Source organism: Halichoeres trimaculatus, unplaced genomic scaffold (genome assembly GCF_033239565.1).
Source record: "Halichoeres trimaculatus isolate MK-OKI-2021-1 unplaced genomic scaffold, fHalTri1.1 fHalTri1_scaffold_19, whole genome shotgun sequence".
NCBI lineage: Eukaryota > Metazoa > Chordata > Actinopteri > Labriformes > Labridae > Halichoeres > Halichoeres trimaculatus.
The window spans coordinates 4,314,831-4,342,261 of record NW_027437197.1 but is presented as its reverse complement, the minus strand read 5'-3'; the positions used below and the strand labels follow the sequence as shown (position 1 = coordinate 4,342,261).

General features: G+C 38.0%; 3 protein-coding genes across 6 annotated transcripts; 1 reads left to right on the top strand and 2 right to left on the bottom strand.

Annotated features, from left to right (window-relative positions):
- The first annotated feature begins 637 nt into the window (after positions 1-637).
- eef1akmt1 (EEF1A lysine methyltransferase 1) lies at positions 638-3,817 on the top strand. 2 transcript variants are annotated; one of them, XM_074694906.1, is made up of 5 exons: positions 638-738; positions 1,846-2,033; positions 2,144-2,226; positions 2,333-2,622; positions 3,425-3,817. In XM_074694906.1, exons 2-5 carry the CDS (start codon positions 1,887-1,889, stop codon positions 3,556-3,558), a joined length of 654 nt encoding a protein of 217 aa, XP_074551007.1. In that variant the 5' UTR covers positions 638-738; positions 1,846-1,886; the 3' UTR covers positions 3,559-3,817. The 2 variants fall into 2 exon arrangements, with proteins under 2 accessions (XP_074551007.1, XP_074551006.1); XM_074694905.1 differs by having other exon boundaries at positions 639-738; positions 1,841-2,033.
- Positions 3,817-5,093, bottom strand: il17d (interleukin 17d). The gene is made up of 2 exons (XM_074694907.1): positions 4,374-5,093; positions 3,817-4,148 (listed from the first exon to the last, which is right to left on the bottom strand). Exons 1-2 carry the CDS (start codon positions 4,685-4,687, stop codon positions 3,824-3,826), a joined length of 639 nt encoding a protein of 212 aa, XP_074551008.1. The 5' UTR covers positions 4,688-5,093; the 3' UTR covers positions 3,817-3,823.
- Positions 5,094-5,378: 285 nt separating this feature from the next.
- Positions 5,379-27,117, bottom strand: ift88 (intraflagellar transport 88 homolog). 3 transcript variants are annotated; one of them, XM_074695290.1, is made up of 26 exons: positions 26,913-27,117; positions 26,623-26,685; positions 26,473-26,532; positions 25,201-25,254; positions 24,961-25,024; positions 24,796-24,865; positions 24,556-24,646; positions 24,306-24,410; positions 24,084-24,186; positions 23,535-23,881; positions 23,317-23,387; positions 23,083-23,169; positions 22,894-22,993; positions 20,535-20,621; positions 20,229-20,415; positions 20,033-20,141; positions 18,139-18,289; positions 17,949-18,064; positions 17,251-17,303; positions 15,803-15,868; positions 15,608-15,714; positions 12,765-12,837; positions 11,564-11,581; positions 11,317-11,367; positions 6,403-6,504; positions 5,379-6,095 (listed from the first exon to the last, which is right to left on the bottom strand). In XM_074695290.1, exons 1-26 carry the CDS (start codon positions 26,991-26,993, stop codon positions 5,974-5,976), a joined length of 2,538 nt encoding a protein of 845 aa, XP_074551391.1. In that variant the 5' UTR covers positions 26,994-27,117; the 3' UTR covers positions 5,379-5,973. The 3 variants fall into 3 exon arrangements, with proteins under 3 accessions (XP_074551391.1, XP_074551392.1, XP_074551393.1); XM_074695291.1 differs by lacking the exons at positions 11,317-11,367; positions 11,564-11,581; XM_074695292.1 differs by lacking the exons at positions 5,379-6,095; positions 6,403-6,504; positions 11,317-11,367; positions 11,564-11,581 and adding an exon at positions 11,594-12,267.
- Positions 27,118-27,431: the final 314 nt, after the last annotated feature.

The window sequence follows — 27,431 nt, the reverse complement described above, 5'->3', positions numbered from 1 at the left end:
GTATCCCTCAAAGACTGTCTCGCAATCTTAACAATCTTTACAGCATTGGTGTATCCTGATATTATGAATCATGTATCGGGTGTTGTCTTGTTGAGTTACCATGAGATTCCCATCTCTTTACATTAAATCAGCTGATAGTGCACTAAATCCTCCATCCAAAAAGGTTTTACCCATAGACTGCATATATTTATATATATATATATATATATATATATATATATATATATATATATATATATATATAATTATTTTATTTTTTTACAGTCTGGTTTTACCATAAATCAACACAAGAACTTCATAGAAACAACAAAACTATAACAGCTATTGTTTTTTTTAATAACAGTAACACAAAATAATAATAAAAATATAACTATCTTTATAAAAACTAAAGATATTTACTATATTTATGGAACTATCTACATCGTAATTGCCCCAAATCTTAAATAATATACCAGTTTGTTTTTTTCCTCTTCCGGTCAAACCCTGTGCAGGAACTCGTCACTTTAAGATTTATTCTGTTTTTAAATATATTCATACATAAATATGATTAGGATTTAAGACAGTTTTTCTTAAAAAAAAATATGTATTTCAGAAATAATTCAAAAGTGTTCCTGTAACCGACCGTTTTGTCTCTTCGCTCGCGCCGTATTTCCTGGACTTGCGTCATCAGTAATGGACGCGCTCACATGTCTACAGCAGACCAACGTTGAAGTCGATTCAGAACAAACTCCTGCTTAGGTAATCTGTCTTTTTTCTCTTTTCTCCTGTTTTAATGAATTATTAGACGTTTATCCTCTCATAGACGATCTCAACTTCACATTTTGATCGTTAAAATATAAATAAAAGATAAACAAACAGGAACCGCGAAGTTCAATAAGTAAGTTTCTACAAACACAACTAAGATGTGTGATGGTAAACAAACATTTTTCTACCTGGATTAGGATTTTCATAAATGGTAAACATGAGTGTTTACTGTTTATTTGCAGCAGATGTTTGAGGTGTCGTGGATGATTTATTAACACGTACAGCACAAGCTTCTAAAATGTGCCTACTGCAAAATATAATTTCTTCACCTCTTAAAAGTTTTTTGTTTTTAAGACCTGAAAGCGACATCAAAATGTTTGACTACTCTAGCTAAAGATGTTGTGGGTTGCTCAGCACTGTCATGTTTTCATCCTGTTACTTCAGTCACTACTTTTCTGCATATGACAGGACTTACACACCCTGTATTTCAGATTTATGCTTCATTACTTTGTATTATTCAATAAGACACTTTCTTTGTACTTTTTATTATATTCCTTATTCACTGACTATCATTCTGACTTTCATCTTCATCTTCTTTGTTATGTTCTCTGTCATTTCACTGGTGCCATTTATAATTGGTTATGATAAGACTTAATACATTTTATTCATTTATTTATGCATCCTTATAAACTCAGAGTAGCATAAAATCAAAACAATTTAAAAAAAACCCCTCACAACTGAAGACTATAAATACAAGCGAAGTACAAGGTAAAAATATTAGAATATGAATGTTTTTTTAAAGCCTCACTGGGAAGTTTTTAAATTATAATGAAACACTTCAAAATATTGCCTCTTTATAAACTCTGAATGCAACTAAAAACCTTCAGCTCAAGTTCATACGGGAATTTTAAAACATACAGTTTGCATATATTATCAATACATAAGAGACTTATTTTTCTGATGTTTTCTAAAACTTAAAAGAATGAGATTGTTTGTCACTATAACGTCATGTGTTTCGAAAATAATGAAAAAAAATTCAACTGCTTTGCAACAAACAAGCTGAGCTGTTTTTCTCATCATTTCTTTAATTTGTCAGGTTAGATTTTCTCCTCCACATCCCATCTTCCTCTCATCCTTAAGCCATGAGTGACAGCGACGATGACGTCCCCACCCTGTCAGCTCACACTCTGGCTGCCCTGCAGGAGTTTTATAACGAAACCAGCTCCGCTCAGGGTCTCAGCACAAAACAGGGAGATGAGTTCACTGTGGGAGCCGTGGAGGAGGACTGGGTAAGTTATCTGATACAGAAACACGTAACACTCAGTCTGTTGTGGTTTTATTTTTAGCAGTGTAATGATGTTCACTGCATCAATGATGTCTTTGTGTTTCTGTTCACCAGCGGATGAGTCAGTTCTGGTACAGCGATGAGACAGCGACACAGTTAGCAGAGGAGGTCGTACGAGAAGCTGGAGAGGGGGGCAGGTAAAAAACACAAACACCTAACGTAGAAACATGGAGTGCCTTAAAATGGATAAATATAGACTGTGCTTGAAGTGTGTTCGTTTTTCACATTTTCTGTTTCTCTCAGGATAGCGTGTGTGAGTGCTCCCAGCGTGTACCAGAAGCTGAAGCAGGGCGTTGTGGAAGGATCAGAGCGTGTGTCTGCTTTCGTGTTAGAGTACGACCGCCGCTTCGCCACCTACGGGGACGATTTCATCTTCTACGACTACAATGAGCCGCTGTCTCTCCCGGCCAGCGTGGCCCCTCAGAGCTTCGACGTCGTCCTCGCTGACCCACCTTACCTGTCCGAGGAGTGTCTGAGCAAAGTGACGCAAACCATCAAATACCTGAGCAAAGGAAAAGTGCTGCTGTGTACAGGTGAGAAGGAAAGCTTGAGGGCTTTATGGTGACTGTGTATGGTTTAGGGATCGTGTTTGTTTAGTACTTTAATTTACAAGTGTTAAGGATGACAAGCAAGGGTGAAGTGACTAACTTAAAAGCTTGTTGAATATATAGATTTTTATTTTATTTTATTTTTAATTTCTGACATCTTTTTACTTTTATTTTTACCATATTTTTAAAGTATAATTTTACCTTTATTTACGTATCTTAACTTTCAGTGTTATGTCCTTTTATTATTTCTATCATTATTTTAATGATTTATTATTTGCTTTTTTTTCTTCATTTTATTTTATTAACTTTTCACTGATAAATTTATAAATTCATTTTTTTAATGTCTTTTTTTATCATATTTTTAAAGGGTGTATTTTAACTTTATTTATGTATCTTAACTTTCAGTATTCTGTCCTTTAATTATTATTATTTTTTTAATTATTATTATTTTTATAATTATTATTATTATGTTAATGATAAATTATTTTTCTTGTTTTTCTGTATTTTATTTTGTTAAACTTATCTCTTTTATTAATTTATTTTTTTGAATTTCTTTTTTAATTCATCTATATATACTTGTATACACCTTTAAATGAAAAGCCAAAAATTGAATAAAAAGAGTTAAAAAAAAAAAAACAGAAAGGAAAATAAGGTGTTTACATGTACATTTAAATTCTAGCTTACCAACTTGTCTACAAGCAAGAAAACACACTGAAAAAAATAAACACTGAGCAAAGTTTATTTAATCCAACCAAACGTATGACTGATTTCTGTCTCTGCTCTGCAGGAGCGATCATGGAGAAAGTGGCCAAAGAGCTCCTGGATGTCAAAATGTGCAGCTTCCTCCCAAAACACAACCGAAACTTGTCCAACGAGTTCCGCTGTTTCGTCAACTACCCATCCCGCCTGCTCTCCTGCTGAGGACCTGAACGTCTGTCCAACCAGAACGAAGATCCTGATGACCAGGGAACAGCCTGAAACTTGACTTTTTAGTAAAACCATGAGAGTAACCAGAGCTGAGCATGGAGATGAAGTCTCTGCTCAAAGAAACACAGTCATTAGAGTACAGCAGTGTGTTTCTATCACCAGCAGGTGGCGGTGTTGATCATGTTTCTGATTGGGATGATTTGGTGGATCTTTCTCCCACAGTTTGATCTTTAAATCACATTTGAGAGGAGCCCCACAGTCAGACTTTCTTCCTCACAAGCAGCCGTCTCCGCCCTGTTTTGTTCTCCGCTCTCTCCATGCTCTGGTTGCTCTTGTGTCCGTCTCTGTCCTTCTCCAGCAGCGGCACACAGGTGCATCCCACCGCCACGGAGACGTAGATCTCTGTGTAGGAGTGTCGTCCTCCAAGGCAGGAGCCGGTCCTCCTCAGGATGACTGAGGGAGCGTAGACCGGAGTGCTGCGGTACTGCTCAGTCTCCTCCCCGTATGGCCCCATCAGACAGCCCTTACACAGACAGTAAGCCTCCGGGATGTACCGGGGGTACCTGGCTGGGTCGTAGGAGAGCCTGGAAATAAAACAAGTGAAAGAAATCAGATGTGTGGCTTTCTCTTTTTTTCCATGAGTTAATTCATCAGGGTGGTTTCTGCCTACAGTGCCAAAATTACAGGTGAATCACACGTTTCTATGCAAACTTAATGTCAAAATATTTAATATCAGGCCCTGTTTCTGCAGCGTCAATGCGTCACCTGCGTCACCTTTAGAGCGTGAGTGAGATCACACCTGCGCTCACCTGTAGGCCCAGGGGGAGACGCTGAGCAGGTTGACCGGAAGGCGGGTCTTCCCTCTGTTGGGGGACCTCGCGGTGCTCGGGCACGTGAGGTTGAGTTTGACCTGCGGCTCCAGCTGCAGCGCGTGATGAAACGCGCTCATCACTCCCACCGAGAGCCTGCCGAACATCTGCTCCAGGATCTCCTCCGGCAGGTCCAAGCAGGGCCGGGTCCTAACGGCCTTTTTCCGTATCCGTACCGCCCCGGCAGACCAGCCCAGCAGCGGCACAGAAAGGTGCAGGAGAAGCAGCACGAAGCGGAGGCGATGCGGCACCATGGTACTAGTAAGAAAAGTATCACTGCGCGCTGAGCTCTGTCCGTCCCCTGACTTTTATTTAAGAGAATCCTCTTCCTGTTAAGAGCAACTTTCCTCTGTTAATATCCAGTAAAATGTTGGAGGCGTAGGAAAATCGCTCTCTGTCCTGGCTCGGACATCGAGGCGAAGGCGCGCCGCCAATCGAGCTGCGAGAACATTTTGGCGCGACGCATCCACAGCGTCTCCAGGAGTAATAACTGCCTCAAATTTTAGAAATATTATCCACCCAAACACCTGCTAGGCTTCACTGAGAAAATAACATCAAGGTTTTTCCTCCTTGTCCCTTTTTTCCCGGATACGCGCGCGTAAAATCTGTGAGGAACGTTTGCGCGCAGGATCCAGCGTCAGAAGCGCGTCTGAATCAAACTGAAGCAGTGACAGGTTTTAAAGCTGTGTGTTAAAAGCGCGCAGTGTGCATGACAGCAGAGTGGGAAGTCCTGACTATTGGCTGTGTGCGCTCTGACGGCTGCACCCCAGAGAAAGACTGGATCCAGATACACAAACCTTAAAGTCAACAGATTATCTTTAAAAACTTAAAGCATGTTTTTGTGACTTAAAGTCAAAGTTTCATAAAACAAAACCTGAAAGTCTTTTTGTTTGAGTATGTTCATGTTTTTATTTTATACTGTACAAAAACAAAAGCAACAAACTACAAGAATAAATACAACAACTTGACTATGAAATAAGTACAAAATGTACAAAAATAAGAAGGATTATTCCAAGTTTGGTATCTCCATGTGGATGGGCTTTCCAGAAGGTTCCCACGCTCACATATGGAAACAGACGGAGCAGTCAGAAATATCAGGACAGTGATATGTTTTTCATTGTTTTGGCTCCGTGCCCTGACGCTGGATTCGAGGGCTTTCAGGGTGTGTGAGGGCGTTCACATGTATACCAAGTCTGAGGCAGAGAAGTTGAGCTCCTGGGAGTGAAATTTCTGTACGTCAAAAAACTCCAACTTATACACACTTCATCAAAAATAAATGTTAACACCTTTAACTGGACGCTTCACTTCAACAGCTCGGTCTCACAGAACCAAAACAAAGCTGTCCAAATGGTTTCAGGCTGGGGAATGAGCAGCTTTTTCTGTAGCTTTAGATATACGACCTAGAGTGTTCAGCAAAGGTTAGAAGAGTGTTTCCTCATTGATACGTATAAAATGTTCATGCTCTTCGCAGAAGTTTGAAATTTTAGGTTTCAGGTCTTTTGAAAAGTTGATGACAGAGCAAAATGTCCAGATACTACAGCTACTCTGGCAGCAGGTCGTCTCCCAGCTCTACATCTGCAAAATCTTCATCCTCCACTCTCCTCTTGGCCCCTGTCTTGGGTCTCTCCATCTGAGGCCCCAGAGGGTCCACGTAGGAAGCGTCTATATAAAGAGAACAGAGCGGTTTATTTGTTGCGAAATGTTCAAGCCCAGTTTATTTGGATAAAGACTGATGAAGAACTCTAGAGCTGGTGTCATAGATCTGCTCTTTTTGTAAAATGTCTTGAAATGAAGATTGATTAATGACCAACAGCTTCTTTACTGTGGCTCTGCTACTTTGCACATTCAGTCTACCTTTGAGAGTCAATGAACTTTTCCACTAGTGAAAAAGATGAACTTAAGCGTGGTTGTGCACAGGGAGATTTCAAAGACAGACAGACACGGGAAATTGTGTTTTCTCACTCCTCACCTATTTCTTTTTGGCTGCTGGCCTCGTAGGGCTCGTTCGAACCTGGGAGTGACCTCATCTTGGCGCTCAGACGTTCTCCTTTAGTGCTGCTGCTGCTGCTGTCTGCAACAAACACAGAAGCAGACAGAGAAACTGTCAAAGTCATGGGGAGAGGTCTGGCAGTTCTAAGGAGATGCAATAAGTTTTTTACCATAACACTGTCTCCCTGGTGTAATAAAAACATTAGTTCTAACTCACTTAGACTACTGTTCAGCTGTGTGGTCAAGTGCATCAAATAAAGACTTGGATAAATTACAGTTAGTCCAATATCTCAGAAAAGCACTTTACTTTAGGTTGGCCATGAGTGAAAGAGAGGATGGTGATTTCTTTTTTTTGTTTCTTTAGGAATATTTCATTGTTCAAAATGCCAAATATTTGTTTAATCAATTGTTTTTTAACAGAAGTGTTCTCATTTTTAACACTAGGCATGCTTCATGAAGTTGTTTTGCTCCTCCACCCTCAAACACTAATTCAGGACAACGTACTGTTTTGTATCAAGGAATGAGGATGTGAAATGATCTCCCATCAGACATCACTAGTCTTACGAGGAAAATTATTTTTAAAGCAAAACTAAAGAAATATCTAGTGAGACTTTCATGAACTTTTCAATACATGGTAATAAGTGTAATCTTATAACATGCTCAAAAACTCACCAAAATTGGCACACACATTATGAGCACCAAAACTTTTGATGTGATAACAACCATGACCACTGACATCCCATAATATGCTCTCTAGCATCACCTAGGAACTCAAAAACACACTAAAATGGCTCTAACGGGCGATAGGATTGTCGCAGAGTGATGAAACCAACGTCAAAATGTTTGTCTCATTGAGATGCACAAAAAAGGTATCTGGTATTTTCACATATCTCCAACAGGAAGCTGGCAATTTGCCTTTCAAAAAAAGAGTTTGCCGCATTTTTACCCTTTCTGCCAAAATGATCTCGGAAGAAACCACAAGTGGTATTGTTTTGAAATTTGTTCACATGACAGACTACACCCTGCCGTACAAAATCTCTTTTGGAAGTTGTTATTTCGGACCCCGTTTTTGAATAGCAACAAACCTCCAAGAAGCCATCTCAGCTTCCCCTATGTAAATACATGGGAAAACAGTTTTCAGCTCCGCGCAGGCTGCCACATTTGGGCCTCTAGACAAAAAAAGTAACAATAGTACAGCTTCAAAAATGACATGAATGGATTCCTGACAAAATTTCCTAGTAAAATATCATATTTTTACACCGATTTGGGTAAAATTGTGGTGTCTATAAAAAGTTGTTTCCTAAATTTTTGTGAATTTGAATCCACCCTCTGCTGCTGCAGTTCCGTGATGATGTCACACAGTGATTGGGAGTTCCGTGCAGCTGGTCATGTGACTCAGCGGAGGAAATAATACATGGCATCAACTGTTATAGCACTAAGGATGAAACGGTAGAGGTAATGCCTTGCCAGAGGAGGGGAAACAGGTATGACAGAGCGGCAGAGAGTGCGAGGACCTATCTAACACTGCTTGCAGCTTTAATTTTCATATTATTCTTGTCTTTCTTAGTTCTGTCTGGACTATTCTTTTTTAAAATTTACGTTTGTATGAGTCGTGACTGATGGGGATCCAAATAAACAACAAAAAATAAACAAAACATGAACAGAAGAACAGCTCAGAGAGTTTAAAATATCTGAAACTGTTCACGTTGTACCAACTTATTCAAGTCAAAATATTCTGATACAGTGTGAGAAATTTCACTGACTACACATAGGCATCAGGGACTTTAAAAAGCACAGAGGTCAAAATGAAAGTGAGTCATTTGTTCTCTCTCTGTGAAAAGTCAACACAGTGGAGACGTGAGATTTTCATCCCACGGGGACGGAAACTTGTGAAACGTCTGAGAAATATCCAGCTAACTGTGTGAGCTGCTGTGCTTTTCTCACTCACGCAAAAACATTTAAGAATCTACAGTTTGAACACCTGAACAATGCTTTAATATAATCACAGGCCAAACATTTAAAAGAGAGCATCCATCACAGGCTAACAGGGAAATCCATGCAACATCCCACAAGAGGACAATTTACCAACCAGGCAGCGTAACAGCCACCTCAGGCTTTAATCATCTCAGACATCGAGCTGGGACGCTAAAGATTTATGAGCACATCTTAAAACATGTGTGTGTGTGTTTGTGTGTGTGTTCCAGGCTCAGTGACGAGCTGACAGAGCGGCGTAAAAAGCTGAAGGACAGACGTGATTACAGCAACATCTGGCTGCCAGGTAGCTTTGGAAACAGCAGACAGGGAAAAACAGGAAAGCCTGATATTCTACCTTTCCTCGCAGACCCAAACGTCTCACTCGAGGCCTCACAAACTGCTGGCAGACTCAAACCTGTGCTGGGAAATGTTTTTCCCTCTGTTTCCTATCCTTTTCTTGGATAGTCTCAGAGGCGTTCCTACTTGATCGGAAAAAAAAGTGGGGGGCGATGCAACAGGTTGGAAGCCAGACTGAGATCAAATGGTGTGCAAAGGTTTCCACCCGTTGAGTTACGACAGATGAACTCCTTATTTCTCTGCAACATGATTTATACGAATGAAAGGATTCAAGGAGACATTGATCAATAGTCAACTCTGGCTTTTGCAACTTGTTTTTACTGCTTTAGCTTTTCGCAAAATCAGTGAATACTTGTAGATAAGAGTCTGAATATGGACGGGATACTGGTGAATGATGATGTAAGACGAAAAGAAAAGGAAAGAAAGCGCCAACAAAAAGTGAAAATACTAATACCCTCCTGAGAGCCGACAATGCGTTTTTGTCCTCTGTCGAAGACATCACTTTCAAAGCTTTATTTAAAGAACAAAACAGTCTGCGATATCTGATTTGTTCGAGTCTAACCAATGAAACAAAAGATCTGCCTTTCCCAAAGAAAAGAGAGTTTTCAGATTTATGCAGATGCTGAGCTTTTTTAAGGTAAATATTTGATGTTTCTTAAATCACAAGTGTTTAAGCGTTTTTTGGGGGGAAGTTTTGATGTCATACTTTAATTTCTTTTTACTTACTATTTACTTATAGCTCAATTGAAGTTCAGTTTTAAGTTATTAATGGGTTGTTTTTTTTTCAAATTTGATGACATTTATTATCCTGGAAAAGGAGGGCAAACAAGCTACAACTGCTACAAGCTAACTTATAGATAGGAAATGATCTATGTTTTGTTTCAATCACAAAAAAATCCTGGTTCTCTCTTCAATACTGTAGAAAAGATGGCAGGAAAGATGATTTTTCAGTATAAGTCCTGCAGTCCATTCAGAACATTCAGTTTAAATAAAAAAAAGAATTAAAAAAAATAAATAAATAATAATAATAATAATAATAATAATAATAGAAATTATGACCAAAAAAATAAAGTATGCTACTTTCAAATAAACCTAAAAGGATTACAGCCACAAAAAAAAACAAATTTAATTACTTTTTTTTCTGGAAAATTGTAAAAAAAATATTGGATATATTTTTAATCATAATAAAAATAATAATCATAAAAAATTAGGAAAAAATAATTAAACTACTTATATACCGAAAAGGATAAGGGCCACAAAAAAAATCCAAATTTTAGTCTTTTTTTTTCCGGAAAAATAGTAAAAAAAATTGGATAAATTCTTAATAAAAATAAAAAAAGGATAAAAAAAAATTATAAATATAAGGAAATTTAACAACTTAAGCTACTTTGTAATATACCAAAAAGGATTAGGGACAAAAAAAAAAGATCCAAATTTTATTACTTTTTTTCCGGAAAAATAGTAAAAAAAATTGTAAAAATTCTTAATAAAAATAAAAAAATAATAAAAGAAATTATAAATATAAGGAAATTTAACAACATAAGCTACTTTGTAATATACCAAAAAGGATTAGGGACAAAAAAAAAAGATCCAAATTTTATTACTTTTTTTTCCGGAAAAATAGTAAAAAAAATTGGATAAATTCTTAATAAAAATAAAAAAATAATAAAAGAAATTATAAATATAAAGAAATTTAACAACTTAAGCTACTTTGTAGTATACCAAAAAGGATTAGGGACAAAAAAAAAAGATCCAAATTTTATTACTTTTTTTTTTTTCCCGAAAAAAAAAAGTTAAAAAAAATCAATATATTAATAATAATAATAATAATAATAATAATAATAATAATAATAATAATAATAATAATAATAATAATAATAATAATAATAATAAAATAATAAAAATAAATTATGAAAAAAATAATTAAAGCATGCAATTTTTAAATACACCAAAAAGGATTAGGGTTATATATATATATCCAATTTTTTTTTACTATATTTTTCAGAAAAAAAGTAATAATAATGATTTTAAAAAATATTTTAATAAAAGGACTTTTTTTCACTGGCCCTTATTGTCTTCCGTACAAATAGGACATTTATTCAATGTAAGAAAATCAGAAAATGTAACACTTTTTTCCTTCTAGGTCTCAGGAGGTTAAAATACTTTTCTTCTTTCTAGGTTTAAAGAGTTTATTTTACCTGAAATAACGATGCCTGTCTTCCCCATCACACTAACACTCCATTTACAGGTCTGAGAATCTGCAGACTTTGCAGAAAAGAGAGAAAACTCAAAGGCCCGAGAGGTTTTCTCAAATATCTGACGAAAGTTTCTCCACTGTAGAAACTCTCGGCACAAACTGCAACTCAACATCTCAGCTACCTGTCAGAAAACCTGTGGGTCTGTTTCAGGTGTTTCAGCAGGAAAGTGTTTCTGCTCTCCTCTGCTCTGTCAAGTTCCCGTGAGTGAAAATATCTCCTCTGCAAAGAAGACTTTCACCCTTCTCTATTCTAATTTTTAACCCTTATGTATTAATTTCTGTATCTGGAGCAGAGTTCTTTCATACCTCTCCCTGAGTCCAGCAGCGGGCTGAGTTGTTTAGGTTCAGATTGAGAAACTGGGCGGCGTGAAGGGAGAAAAGCAGAGAAACAGACGAGCAGAGAAACAAAAGAAAGAAAGAAATAGTTCAGAGTTAGGCTGAAAATAACTGCAGGGAGAGAAAGAGAGTTAAAGTTCCAGGAGAAAATACATGACACATGCACGGGGAATGAAAGCTTTGGGGAATTTGTTTGTTGGCACCTTTAATCTCTCACCTGCTTTAACATCCGTCTCTGACGTGCCGTGAGAAAGTAAGAAAAAAGATTTAGTGGGTTTTAAAGAATCAGAACCATTAAACAAAGATCAAACATGATGCAAAAGCTGCTTCTCTTAAAAAAGCAGTCACAGCTCTAAGAGGAAAAAATGAAGCAGTTAAAGCACGAGACTCAGTTTCTGCTCCGGTTCCTCAGGATGAAGGAGAGTAATGGACGTCCTGGCTGGGGTGGAGCAGCCGTCACATTAACAGGTGTTTGATATATGTATTTAACTCCACTACAGGAGACACATTCAGCTGTAAGGCTGAGCAAAGCTGGGCCTCGTTACACTTCCTGGCAGCACTCTGGATTGTCTGGATTGAGTTTAAATTCTGCCCAGGAGCCAGCTTTCCGGAGTCGGAGCCAGTCTGGAGAATGCGTCTGTATTTGTTGTGGATGTGTAGCGAAGGAGAGCTCAAACTGTGGAAGTTTGTCCTCTCTCATGAGTCTGCAGACTGTGAGCTCTTAGTGTGTCTCACAGGCCTACATGAAGGATTGTAAAGCTTTTACAAAAACACATCTGAATCCCCTCACTCTGTCTGATTCTGGCCTTTAAAATAATCTGATTGGTCAGTCATCCTGTCTTTAGTCTGGGCCCAGTGTTGTGTGACATATACCGATAATGGCGGCCTTCTTTGGGGAGGTGAGGACAGGTGTGGAGACGCCTGCTGCCCAGCAGCATGTGTGAAAAACAGAAGGGAGAGGGAAGTTTTGACACATGATCCAGGGAGGACATTAATCATCCTAATGAGAGGACGTAATCACAGCACAGATCAGACGAAGGATGAAACACGAGGAGCTGAATTGGGGAAAGCAGAATCGTTTTGTTTTGCATTCGTGAGGCTTCATCATGTTTGTGCTCTGACTTATTTAGAGCTGTTGAGGTTTCAAACACAGCCTTTCTCTTTCCTAAAATACAAAATGACTAATGTTTGGGTTTGGGATTGTGGGTAAAAAAATACCATAAGATTTTCCATTTTGTCGAGTGTCAGAGAGTCTGTAAAATATCAGCTGCATCACTTCAATCAAGTTGTTTCCTCTGGTGCCAAATATGAAATGAAGCGTAACAGTTACGGTTTGTATTTTTATGGAAATCACAGATATTTAAATAAAAATCCCGGGTCTTTTGAACTGTTTTGACCCAGTGTGACCTCTGACTCACCACCACTCCCAGCGCTGCCTTCTCTGCCTTCTCTCCGACCTCTGGCGCTGCCTTCCCGCCCCGACTTCACCCTCTGCAGGAAGGAGCAGAAAAGTAAGAATTTAGATTTCATTCGCAGGCAAAGAAGGAAATAAAATGAGGAACTCTGTTCTGCTGGTTTGTTGGATCCAAACTGAGTCACTTTCATGAGCATGAAAACATCTCTGAGTTAACAATAAGCTAAGCAGGAAGATTTTACATAAATCAAGTGAAATAAAAAAAATGAGAAGAATAAACTGGTTAAAACTCAAGTCTTTGAGTTTTATCTGTTTTATCGTCTTCCAGTCTGCAGACTTTGGAGATAGAAGTCCCTCTCTGACCCGACATGTCTGTCTGCAGCGTCTGATTTAAGTGCAGCTGCTTGTGATTTAACAAAGTCCTCCTGCTATTCTGTTCAATAAATATCTTCTACAAACTTAGACACACAACTCTGTTTGCTCTGAGTCTCAGTCTCATTCTTCAAACTTAACAGGCAGAATGAGGATCACCTTTTCGGTTTTGAAGTGCTTTAAGGTTTCGGCATCTGTTGAGATAAGGATGTAATGGCGTGGCCTATTAATTATGTGGATTTTGGAGCTTTGGGGTTCTGTTTTTTTTAAGTATCTATCATGGAAAGAGATAAAGGGATATTAAAAAGAAGACATTAAAAAACAAAAGATTAAAGAGATGGGCTAAAATAACAATTAAAAAAAAAAGGTTTCTAGCAACATGAAAACAAGTAAAGACTGTCAGTTTGTACAGTAGTTTAGTAGCTGGCTATATTTAGAGCTACTGACAGCCAGACGCTCTGAGACATGTCTGTAATTTGTATCAGAAGTAAAACCTGCTTATGGGTTCAGCTGGGGTTATAGCCTATAGCTCTTATTTTAGTCTTTAGCTTGTGTTTTATTCTTATGTTTGTGTTCTTGTCTTTAGCTCATGTTTTAGTATTTGGCTCGTGTTAGAGACTTGAGCTCATGTTCTAGCACTAAGATCATTGAAGCCTTTAATCTGTGTTTTAGCCTTCAGCTTGTGTACTAGTCTTTAGTACGTGTTTAGCCTTTAGTTTGCGTATTAGCCTTTAGCTCATGTTTAAGTATTTAAATTATTCTAGCCTTTTGCCTGTGTTTTAGCCTTTAGCTCATGTTTTATTATTTTAATCATGTTTAACCTTTAGCTCATGTTTTAGCCCTTAGCTCTTGTTTTAGAGTTTAGCTCATGTTTAGGTGTTTAGATCGTGTTTAAGCCTTTTGCCTGTGTTTTAGCCTTCAGCTCATTTTTTAGTCTTAAGTCCGAAATTTAACCCTTAGCTTGTGTTTTAGTATTTCGATCGTGTTTTAGCCTTTAGCTTGTGTTTTAGCCTTTAGCTCATGCTTTAGTATTTAGATCATTTAAGCCTTTTGCCTGTGTTTTAGCCTTTAGCTCGTGTTTTAGCCTTTGGATCATGTTTAAACCTTTACCTTGTGTTTTAGTATTTCGATTGTGTTTTACCCTTTAGCTTGTGTTTTATCCTTTAGCTCGTGTTTTTAGACTTTAGTTCACATTTTAGCTTTTAGCTTGTCTTAGTATTTTGACTGTTTTAGCCTTTAACTCATGTTTTAGCCTTAAGTTCGCGTTTAGTTTTAAGCTTGTTTTAATATTTTGACTGTTTTAGCCATTAGCTTGTGTTTTCAGCCTTAAGCTTGTGCTTTAGTATTTAGATCGTTCTAGCCTTTAGCTTGTGTGCTAGCCTTTAGCTTATTTTTTACTTTTCAGATCGTGTTTTAGTCTTTAGCCTGTATTTAAGCCTTAAGCTTTAAGTTTTATTTGTCAATTGTGTTTTAGCATTTAGATCGTGTTTGAGCCTTCTGCCTGTGTTCTAGCCTTTGGCTTGTGCTTTAGCCTTTAGCTTGTGTTTTAGTATTTAGATCATGTTGTAGCCTTTAGCTTGTTTTTTAGTCTTCAGCTCATGTTTTAGGGAGATATTTCTCAAATCACGTAGAAACTCCTCCTAGCCCCTTAAACTTACTTTGCAGCACTTTAACACATTAAAGCTGCTGTGAGGAGATTTAATTTGTTTTAAAACTGATGCTTCTGTCCTTAAATAATAAATAAGACTTTCTGTCATGAGACTGACAATTTCTAAATTATTATTTTTTATGCCTGTTACCAACGTGTGGGACTAAGTGTCAGACTGGATTCCATCCACACGTCTCAGAGGAACAGCCCAAACACTTCTTTATGTAGTATCAGACCAGTAAATAACTCTTTTTACTGACTGAGCACAAGTGTTAAACAGATGTATGGACTCTGCTCTCCGCTGAAACAGTTTAATTTATAGAAAAACAGCTTAAAAAAGGAGGAAACAGCTGTTTTTATGCTGGAGCTGCAGTGACCACTGACCCAGTTTGATGGCGTTAGGACTCAAATGTTTTCAATCAGAGTGTTTGTGTGCAGAATCCGACGACATGACAGGAAACAAAGTCGTGGCTGAGGAAAAGATGATGAATGAAACGAGGCATTCAGTTTGTCATCAATGACAGACCTTGTCTGAATCTCATTAAAAAGACAGCTTATAGACACTTTCTGTGGTTTTCCATTTGTTCGGTGACGTTATTAGTGTTTCTGATCATTAAACATCTGTAACTCTGTTTTTTATTATTCCACAGAAACTGCAGATGTTAAATCCATCCACCGTATTCTCTGAGCTGTCAGAGAGTGTGTGACAGCAGCTGCTGAGAGGTTTTATTAGTTATCACCAGGGTGAAAACTCCCAGGTTGTCCTCACAGGTGACGCAAACTGCATCCTTGAGGTAAAGTGTAAACGTGCTAAAGCCGAGACGCACCTGCTCTCTGCTCTCCTTCAGCCTTTCTGCTCTCTTCAGTTTGTTGGCGTAGTCTTGGACTTCCTTCAGCCCCATGTCCGTGCAGAGCCTCACCAAGAAACGCAGGCCTGAGGATTTTAAATACACATCTTCTTACACACTGATCGTTAAATAAAAGCCTGATGGTTGAGAGTTTTCAACATGAGGATGATTTACATTCCACATTTTCAGGAAACTTGCGGTGTATGTCTTTGTAGGTTTCCAGAGCTTTCTGGTAGTTTCCTGTAATAAAAAAGAAAAAGATTTGAAGTCCAGGGATTTAAAGTCGCAGAAAAAATAAGCAGACAAAGAAATCAAGCCGGTGAATTTGTCATATTCTGGATTTTTCCATATTCATATTGCAGTGGTAACCTGATGTTATAGACAATATGCTATTCTTGCAATTCTATTACGATTTTGGGGTGCTGATTTGAATTAAATTGCAATTCTTTGATATTTACAATTTTTAGTGTGCTTTTTTAACACATGTTAAAAAGGTAAATGATGATGACAATGGCTGTGTCTCAGTTCAGGGGGTGCAGCCTACGAAGAGTGAATTTGAAGACTTGAGAAGGAGTCCTGTTTTATCCATATGTGAAGGATTTCTGGCAACAACTATGGGAATGTATTTCTAAAACTTTAAAGAATACTTTGTTTTACTGTGTAAAAATGTGTTGTTTGTGCTCTTTTTAGGTAATATATTGAGGAAAAACAGTTCTGTATAAAGCTTCTCATTATTTAAAAAAAATATATTGTTATAAATATAAAATCTCTTGGGGAAAAATACTTACTTGTTTTTTTTATTTATTATTTTTTTACAGGGAATTTTAAAAAAGACATTAAATCATTTCAGCAGCTTGTATTTTATACTTTTTATTAATCTATCATTCCCCCCTAGCACTTGTTCAAATGTTGAAAATGCACATTTTACCCGACTATCAAGTAAATGGTGGTTCTATACTCTATCAAAAAAGAAAATAATGACAATAATATTAATAATAATAAAAATAATATTAATAATAAAATTAAAAATAAATAATAATAATAATAAAAGTAGTAGTAATAATAATAATAATAATAATAATAATAATAATAATAATATTAATAATAATAATAATGATAATAAAAGTGAAGGAGGGTAAAAAAAAAAAAAAAAAACTAAAATACTAAAAAACATCCTGTTTTAAATCTGAGGTTTTGGTTTATGAGTGTTAAAAAAAATATTTTAAGCCTGACAGGTGAGGGTGGCGCTATGTGACGTCGAGGGTGACAAACAGGAAATGCTTTGTAGACCAAACCGTCTCAATTCAGTTCAGCCTTTGCGGTCTGCGCAGCCTGCAAAGGCCTGGTCCTCTGCAGACTACAGCCTCCGGAGGCTACGGCCCCTGAATTGAGACACAGCCAATGTCTACAGACTATACCAGGAGCCATATTTTCCCATAAAATGTGAGTCAAAGAGGATCATTTCGCCCTCTAATGGAGAAAAGTGGTAACTTTTTTCCAATCCAGTTTATAAACAATCCCAAGAATCCCAATTTTTATATAGTCAAACAAAAAATCCTGATACATAGATTTTCAATTTTTTCTCCTACCCCTAATTACAGGTAAAGTAAAACAATTCTCACCGCTCCTCCTGTAGCAGCTTGCCACCATCAGCTGCCACTTCACCTGTGACGGTCTGAGAAACACAACAAATAACAGGGTTAACACACAATCATCCTCTGAACTTTTCATTGTATTAAGAGAAAATGTGTTAACGATGGCGTTGATGTTGACTGCATAAAAAATGTGTAAATCCGATCCCACACCCTACAAGACAAATGCTGAGGCAGACAGCTGTGTTACATTTGATTTAAAGAGTCTAAATCCTGTCCCTTCGGTCTTTGGTACGCAGTGGATTGAGTAAGGCTAAGACCTGGGGTTGGATTCACCATCACAAAAAAGAAACTGGTATTACAAAATTATTTCAAATTCAGCTGGAAGGCTCACAAAATCGAATCATCCGTCCTGTTTCTTCAACAGAGAAACTACTTCCAGATGAGCGAATGAGCGTTTTGATGAAATAGCGACGAAGACAAGAATCAAATCAAGATGAAATAAATCACATAATCATTTCAGGAAAGTGCAGATGAAGTGTAGACATCATGGCACAAACATCTCTCAGGATGATCCTCCAGCTCCTGGGACCTGACTCCACCAAGAAGTGATATTAATTTTTGTTCTTGGCATCGGGCTGGATATGAGCTGCCAGGTGTTGAAATTAAAATGAATTTTAACCACATGTATGTATTTCTGATGCGTGTGCCTCCTGAGGTGGACGTACTGTATGAGTGTCGCTCTTTCAAAGTACTGGATGGCCTTCTCACAGAACTGCGTCTCGATGTAGTACGCGCCAAGCCACTCGATGACTTCGATGTTGGCGGGAAAGTACCTATAGGACTGGAAGACAATGAAACTCAACATCAGAGAGTTTACAGGTGTTGAATAGAGACTCTTAATAGTGTTTTTCATACGTCGTAGTAGTACTGGAAAGCCTGGGATTTGTCCCCTTCTCCATCGTGCAGCTCTCCCAGTTTGGCCAGTGCCTGAGGGTCTGTAGGAGTTACACTCACAACCTGCATCAACCACTCGATTGCCTGCTGGGAATCTTCCAGAAGCTCATAGCTGAAGCCATCGAGTCAAGGATGTAAAAGTGTCACAGGTTTGAGATCCTGAATCAAAAACAACCTCAGTGAAATCTACAAAGCTGTGACAATTAGAGGCAGATAACTTTGAAAATCTGGCATCGACGCGCTCTTGAGATCCAATCACAAGTGGACACATCTAGGGCAAGTTGTTCAATGACTTTAATCTGGATCAAAATGATCTGGATTTGGAAATCCCATCTCAGTTTCAGGTTTTTCAAAGCAACATTAGATCACCCTGATCTGGATACACAGTTTCCAAGATTACCAAATCTGGATTACCAGTGCTCTAAATGAGACAACATATCATAATGTGGGCTACCAGCTCTGCGAAGAACAGGAAGAAGAGCCAATATGGGGTCATTGGAGGTGTTTTTATATTTAGAGAAAAAACAAAAATAACAAACATCCACTTCTATTTTTAGTTTCTTTTAAGACCCCTTATCTGAGCCACAACAAATGAATAACAAATATACACAAAAAATAAAAAGTGGATATTTAAAAAAAAAAAATCTGATGAAGAAGATGATGAGGATGAAGAAGAACCCTGAACATTAAAATTGTATTTTTAATTAACTTACTTTTGGACATTAAGGGTCTTTTTTAACATTTCAGGATTTTTCAAAATAACCACTTGGAGTTTTTTTTATGTATATTTGTTAGTCATTTGTTGTGGCTCAGATAAGGGGTCATAAAATAAATAAAAACGGAAGTGGATGTTATTTTTGTTTTTTCTCGAATTAAAAAAAAATACCTACGATGACCCTATGTTGACTTTTCTCATAGACTGTAAAAAAAATAGACCTCCGCTTGCTCGGCTTGAAGTGAGGTCTCCACAAAAACTGCTCCCCCTGGTGGCTGGCTGCAGTAAAGGTTTAAAAAAATCCATCTCCCCAGTCATTCCAGATGGGCTGTGGTCAAACTTTAAAAAAATTAAAACACCTCATAGAAATGTTTCTCACGTCTGATTGTTGTGGTGATTTGAAGATATCATTTGGCTGTCTTATATTCAAGTCCTCTTTTTTCTGAAAAGTTTTGTTTTCATTAGCTATAAGAGGTTAAAAACGAGGCTTTACGTCCTCAGACTCTGGCTGCACAACAGCTACAATGGCTGCGCCTGTGACGGCTGATGGCTGCTACCTGTTGTTCTTTACAGAGCTGGTAACCCACATTATGATATGTTGTCCCATTTGGAGCACTGGTAATCCAGATTTGGTAATCTCGAAAACTGTGTATCCAGATCAGGGTGATCCAATCTAATGTTGCTTTGAAAAACATTCATAAAACTGAGATAGATTACCTGATTCTGGATTGCAAGACATGGGATTTCCAAATCCAGATCATTTTGATCCGGATCAAATTCTTTGAACAACTGGCCCCTAAATATCTCAGTCCACAGCTCACAGCAGCCGACCACTTGTGACAGGATCCCTGCTCTATATTAAAATAACACTGACATTGTTCCCTTCAGAAAAGCTGCAGGAGTTATTATTTCAACCCCTGACCTGATGGAAAACAGAAATCCTGTCCCTGCTCTGTGTCAAGTTACTCCATAAGAATCCATGTTTCTGTTTCTTGTTGTTTTCACCTTAATTTTGCAGTTTAAATATAAATATCCATCTACTTTAGCCTTTGCAGAAAACCTCAGTCTGGTTTGTTTATGGTCTTTATATGAGGATCAGAAATGGCTGAGTACGTGCTTCGCGTCTTATCAGGAGGATACAGGTTCGCCAGCTGGTACATGACCTGAGCGCTGTTCCTCAGGATGGCATGAAGCTTATGAAAACAGTCCAGAGCTTCCTCAAGACGATTCAGCTTCTTATAAGTCAGACCTGGTGGAAAAAGACGAGTGAAAATAATGTCAGTGAACTCAAACTTTGGAGTTACTACAACCACTTCCAGATTATTCTTCGTCTCACCCAGATTGTAGAGAGCCTCCGTGCAGGACGAATCATTCCTCAGAGCCTCTTTGTAGAACTCTGCAGCCTTCTCATGATCTGCTTTGATGAAAATCGTGTTGCCTTTGTTGATAAGTGCTGCTGGGTTGTATCGATCAGCGCTCATGGCGAGGTCGGCGTATCGATCGGCCTGGTCGTAGTCCTTCTCCTGGTGGACAATGATACATTTAATTCAGGCATTCAGCTTCTTGAATAAATCTAATGTCTCTCTCTTTTCAATTAATGTGTTTGTGAAGAGATTTTTCTTCAAGTTCGAAAGAATCTCACCAAGAAGTAGAGGAAAGAGAGGTTGGTGGCTGCGGCGCTCTTCACTCTGCTGTCTTTCTTTTCAAAGGTCTTCAGTGTCTCTACAGCCTGAGATTAGGATTACAAAGTCATCAAGGGGAAAACTAGAAGCATTAATGAAACACTGAAGCCCCATAAACCAGTATGTTACACGCTCACAAGCATAAAAACAAACATTCGTATGCATTTTATAAATATTACCAAGACAAAACTTGTTGTTTAGTTTGCTTCGAGGAAACACAAACTGGGTTTCCACTTCCAAACTTTTTCGCAAAATAAAAGCGCTATTTCTGAAGTTTCGTTGTTATGACAACGTGCGGAAAAGGTGTTTCCATTGCGCTTTTGCAACAAAGTTCAGTATCGAAATGTCTGAAAAACCACCTCATGAGAGCGTAAAAACTTTTTAATTGAAATTTGAGAGTTTTTTCAAAAATTTGGTGCTTCCATTACCGTTTCCTTTTTGCGATATTTAGGTTTTGCGCAATTCTAGGTGTAATGGAAACCCAGCTACAAATGACTGCGGGATGACGTTTGTTTTATTGACTAAAAATAAAAGTTGATTAATATGCTGTGTGAGCTGCTTACATACTGGAGATATAAACAATCAATCTGTGAAAGAGTTCACTTTTTGACCACTCCCCAGCTACGCTTATTCACCAATGCAAAGAAAATTAAAGATTTAAAAAGTAGAAAAACATGCATCAGATTTTTATGAAACTCCATTGTGTTCAATATTAAATAAATAATCATCTGTGAACTATTGAAATAAATTTAAAGTGCAACAACATTTTAATTTTATGCCTTTTAACTTCAGTCGTCCATTTTTCTGCTGACACAACTTTTTATTTTTCTTCAAGCAGCCAATCAAGTTTTCCACATCTCAACATTTTAAGCTTTCAGCTCAACAACAATTGTATTAGGGCTGAACAATTTTGGAAAATAATCGCATTGTGATTTTTTGGACCAGTATTGCAGCTGCAATTTAGCATGCACAAGCAATAAATCATTCTTTAGTATGACCAACACAACAAAGGATACTGCGGACATATAAACAATTCTTTCTTGTAGGCCAGATCTACATGTTATGATGAAATAAGATGAATTGATACAAATAACATATCTTTGTTTAATTACAATTACAGTAGAATATGTACTGATTGGTTTCAATCCAACCCTTGTAAAAATGTAATATTTTTACCAGAAAAAACAGCAAACGGACTTTTTCTGGGTTTAAGAAAGAACTCATTTGAGTTATTTTGTTCCTTCCAGGTCAGTGTACATGAAACTTTATTTCAATTTTACATTTTTAAATTGCAGCCTCTGAAATTTGAAAACTGCACTCTATTACAGTGCAATGTTGTTTTCAATTCAATTAATTGTCCAGCCCTAAATTATAGTTGCTATTCATTTATCTATGGGTATTCAACATTTTGGCGTTCCATAAATATGAAGCCTGTGAATTACAGAAAGTTGTTGCTTGCAGTTTGGTGTGAATGTGAATCGCCGCTGGCCGGGCTGCAGAACTCAGCGGTTTATCGTTAACGAGGAAATCATTATAATTTCCTCCCTGCTGGTCTGTGGGTTTCAAACCAATAACTGCTTCTCAAACTTTCTTGGAAAACACATGCTTAAGCAGAAAGAGAAAAAAAAGCAGTATAATATGAACGTGAACGTGGAAACAGAGGGCACACATACCTCAACCTTAGCCATGCAGATGGGAAGGAAACAAGACAAAAGCAAGAGAGAATGGAGCGCAGTGAGAGGGGGGAAGTTTAGATCTGATGCAGAAAACAACTGGAGCAGCCACAGCAGGAGAAAACTAACATTTATGAAGTAATAAATGAATAAACACACCAGCAGATGAAAAAAAAACGTATGGAAACAGCATCTTGTAAAAATTAGTGAGAGGAACACTCGTAAAAGTTACAACAACAACAAATCTTCCATTCCAACAAACATTGGCTTAAAAAGGGAAATACCACTCAGGTCAACTGTTTTTAAATGTCACAGATGAACAGAAACAAACTGTACTCTTCAGATTTAATAGCAGCAACAGTCTCTATGTGTGCTGAGTGTTTTCTGTCCCTGTCAGCCTATAATATTAATACCTAAAGGAGGAATTAAGGTCAGCCTTCAGGCTTTAAAGTGTCTCCCTGGGAGCTTTACATGAAGCTCTACCTTATAAATTACAAAGTGCATGTTTTAATTATTAATTTAATAATTTATTTTAACATGCAAATAGAAAAAAAATAATTGAAAATGTCGCATTGAGTAAATCTACCAGCCAAGAAATGATCTTTTGAGTGGCATTTCCCTCTAAACGACTGACACCAACAGTCACCTGGTTGAAGTCTTTCTGTCTGAGGTAGGTGATGGCTTTATTGATCTCCAAGTCGTTTGCCAGCTCGACGTACTGAGAACTCTTCACCATATCCACGCACCTACAGAAAAACATGTTAAACAGTTTAACACCTGCTTTGTCTGCCCTCTAGTGGCAGGATGTAGAATTAAAAACAGAGCCACAACAAACCAGTCAAAGCCGATCGCAAAGGACGACTCGATGGACGGAGCGATGAGCTTGGCTGCGGTCATGATGAATTTCTCAGCCAGGACTTTTCTGCAAACACAGATTAGGATGCATCAGTTTCATGCTTTGTATTGAAACTCCTATAACACCTTCCCCGTCAAATAAATAAATAAATTCAAATACTCAGGAAATAAATAAAGCAACAAAAGTGGCTTAAAGGTGAGGTGAGGGTCTTACAGATCTCGTTCCATCTGATGAAGCTTGTCATTCTTTATCGCCTCAATCACCATATTTGAGCTGGTGTCATCCTGGGAGAGAAGAAAGGAAAGAAAAGGCTGACTCTGGGATCTCACAGGCACCACAGAGACAACATATAATCATAAAAATAAGATGATCCAGACTAAGAAAAGACCTCCCAGCCCAGGAAAGGTGATGTAAACACAAATATCACTCACATTAGTGGAGATGTACTTGTCTTCATCGTCAATCCCCAGAGGAACAGAGATGAGCTTCTGAAAAGCCTTCTTCATCCTCTCCTTGTCCCCGATGGCATAGTAGCACAGGATGAGGTTGAAGCCGGTCCTGATGTTGGGGCTCTCGCTCATTATGTGCTCAAAGGATGTGATAGCGTCTTGGTACTGACCCATGCGGACAAAGACGACGCCGATATTCTGCATGATTTTGATTCTCATCTCTTTGTGGGCGTTGGAGATCTGATCCAGCGCCATGCGGTAGAACTTGATGGCTTTGGGGTAGTTCTTTTGTTTGACGTAGATGTTGGCCATGTTGACTTTAAGACGGCCTGGAGGAAAAACAGCAAAAGAGCAACGGAAAATATAACTTAGAGTTAGTGTTGGGTTTTTCTTCTCCTGATAATCTGTTCTTCAATACTGCACAGTTAAATCCCTGTTTAATTTTAAATTATTGTTACAAAATATGAGGGAGCAGAGCAGCAGAGATGGTTGGAAAACTTCCTCAAAGACTAAACTAAGTGCTGTGCTCACCTGCGTTGCTGAACATCTTGTTCTTCACGATGACTTGGTAACTATTCAGGGCCTCAGGGTACATCTCATTGTTTGCGTACTGGTTGGCCAGGTTGAGCAAAACCTTATAAAGACAGGATAAAGATTTAAGATCATCTATTTATATTTATTTGTATTTAGAGAAAGACTGCTGTGGATAAAATATAAAAATATATTTTATCCACAGCAGTCTGAGCTTCGTACTGAGTAGGTGAGGTCTATGTTGATGTGGTCCGTGTTCCCCGATTGTTCCCTCTGCCTCACGAGCGCCCTCTCCTTCCTCCCTGCTTCTTTAGCTTTTTCCAGAGCCTGTGGAAAAATAACACATCACAACACAGGTGGAACGTGCATATGGTCACACAGTTCTTGCTGCACTTTGAGGTTCTTCTCTCCCAAAATATTCAAAGACCTCCGTTGTTTTCAAACATTTTACTTAAGTATGACAAAGTCTGACCAGTTGGAGCGCTCCGATGCTCTGTGCCATGCAGCTCTCCTCTATCAGGTCGTTGACTTTCTTCTCCAGGATCTTGATCTTTTCTTCAGGCCTGTGAGATTTCAGGCAAAGCAAATCAGACTCAAATTCTGAGCAACAGAGCCCATCATCCTTCCTGATTTAAGTTCAAAATAATAATAATGGAATAATAATAATATAATAATATAATACTAAAAGAAGTGATCTTAGATATCAACTCACGTGTCCTCATTCTTTGCTTCAAGTGGAGGAGCAGGACCTCTTGACTGGCCCAAAGGGTCAAAGTTAGAGCCTGAAAGTAGAAAAAAACAGAAAAATAACTTGTGTTTGAATGCAATTATGTGAATGTATTACCAAAAAACTTGTTATAGACAGCAGTAAACTCACCGCGAACCATAGAGGAGGTGTAACCAGCTGCTCTGACTGCAGTCATTGGCCGTGCAGCACCATCCTGTGGGAAAATGTGGCCACAATAAGTGATAACCTGCCATTTACTCCACAAAAATTGAGTCTGTTATGAAGCTTTGATTCATTATGTGAAACAGCCTTTGGGGAAAAAATAAATCTTTCACAAATAAAAATTTGAGCTAGACTCTAGATGATCTTAATCTGGGAAATCATGCTCACCTGTATAGCTCCAGTCATTGGTCTACCCATCGAAGAGGCCAGAGGGATTCGAGCCTTCATGAAACAAGAGGATAAGGACGGTAGAATAGCTCCAGCTGCAATGGCTTTGGATTATTGCCGGGAATGGCCTGCTGGTTTTACCTTAACTGTCGCCACAGCGCCAAACTTCGGACTATGTCTGTGTCTGTCTCTCTCTCTCTCTCCCTTTCTGTGTGTGTGTGTGTGTATCCCTCTCTCTCTGTCACCCCCACCCCCCTCTCTCTATACTTCTCTCTCCCACTCTCTCTCCTCTATCTGTCTCTCTCTAAGCCCAACACAGTCGAGACAGATGTCTGTCTAACATGAGTCTGGTTCTGTCCGAGGTTTCTGCCCGTTAAAGGGAAGTTGTTCCTTGCCATTGTAACTTGCTAAATGCTGCAAAGTCCTGTACTCATGGTGGATTAAGATAAGATAAGACTCCTTATCTTGTCTTCATGTTGGGTTTCTGCTAATAAAATTTTATTAACATCTAGACCTGTAAACGTTTTTGTAAAGTGTCTTGAGATAACGTTTGTTATGATTTGGCGCTATACAAATAAAGATTGATTGATTGATAAAGATTGAAAATATACAAGGACGTTTCAAGGTTTAGTTGGAGTGCCCACAGCTAGTCCAATAAAATCAAGACATTTCTTTTGGCATTGCAACATTCTTTTTTTTTTTTTACAAAAGCACTGTTAAAAAAACTTGATAGTTATTTTATGTGCATAAAAGACGTGATAATTTGATACAAATGGAAGCCATAACCTGACATTACTCGAAACACAGATTAAGCTTAAGTTTATTTTGTGCTTTTGCAAGTGCAATAAATTGGAATCATCCGATGTTAGGGGGATCAAATATTAAACACTGTCCCTTTAAATAATTCACCCTGTCACTTTAAATATTACACACTCTCCCTTTTAATGTTATATTCTGTCCCTTTTAATATAACATACTGTCCCTTATATGTAACATACTGTCCATTTTAATATTACACCCCTCTGGTTTAAATATTACAGTCCATTAAAATATAACACACTGTCCCTTGAAATATTATACACTGCCCCTTTTTTTATAACCCACCGTCCATTTCATAATGGTGTGAGTACAATGTTTGTTGTACAACTATAAAATTAATAAATGTTACATGCACATCCATTCATGGCTCCTACTAATCTTAATAAAAGATTACATAGTCTGGAGAAAGCACAAGAAGCAATATCAAAATGCACTTCATCTAATTTGACTTACCCCAAAGGATGAGCCAAGGGTCCGGGCTCCAATAGCTGTGCCCGGAAACTTTGCAGTCATCTGAATGAATAAAGAAATGACATTACACTGAGTGGGAGGACAGCAAAGAAATGAGCTTGATTGTAAACTTCCACTTTAGGGAGTACTCACCGGAGGTCTTCTTCCATGACTTGTCCTTACAGCCTGCTGGAAGTCAACATCATTCTCCAACTCCTTTAACAATGAATCAGTGAGTGAATGTTTTAGTTTTAGCTTTACATCCTTATAGTAGATAAAAAAAGATTTGAGTCCAATAATTACGTGTAATACTTATCCATTTTCTTTAATATGTAATTTTAAAACTTTTACATACTATTTAACCCTTAGTCAATGCATACGTGTATGATCTAGCTGCCAATGTCCGAAATAGTTATTAGCTTTATAACACAGATGCTACTTACCTCGGAGTCTAATGTGGGATTATAATCATTATAACCGGAATAAAGATCGTCCTCCTCCACAGCCAGGTGAACATTTTCCATTTTCCCGCCTTCAACGACTTACCTCACAAAAAAACTCCAGGTATTTGAGAAGAAAACAGATAAACGTAGTAAATTCTGAGAGTTTTCGACACAGATGGTTTGTTGTCGCCGCAGCCTACCATCCCACAATCCTCAGCGGCGAGGATGGGACTATTGAGTTTCCAAGCCTCTGATTGGTTACTTACACGTCAGTCATGAGTAAGCGTTAACGTAATTGGCTGCAGGTTTCGTCTGTTGCTAGGATACAATTGTAAGCGCTATCTTTTTAGGGTAAAATTTCGCTGCATTAACAGGTTTGAAATTATTAGTCACATTGAAATAATTATCCACACTAAAATAATAATTCATCCTTACGTCTATGAAAGTCTTTGCTAAGGGAATGACAAAGAGACTCACTTCTTTTTAGCCGTATCTTTTAGTTTATTAACTGAGGTGTGA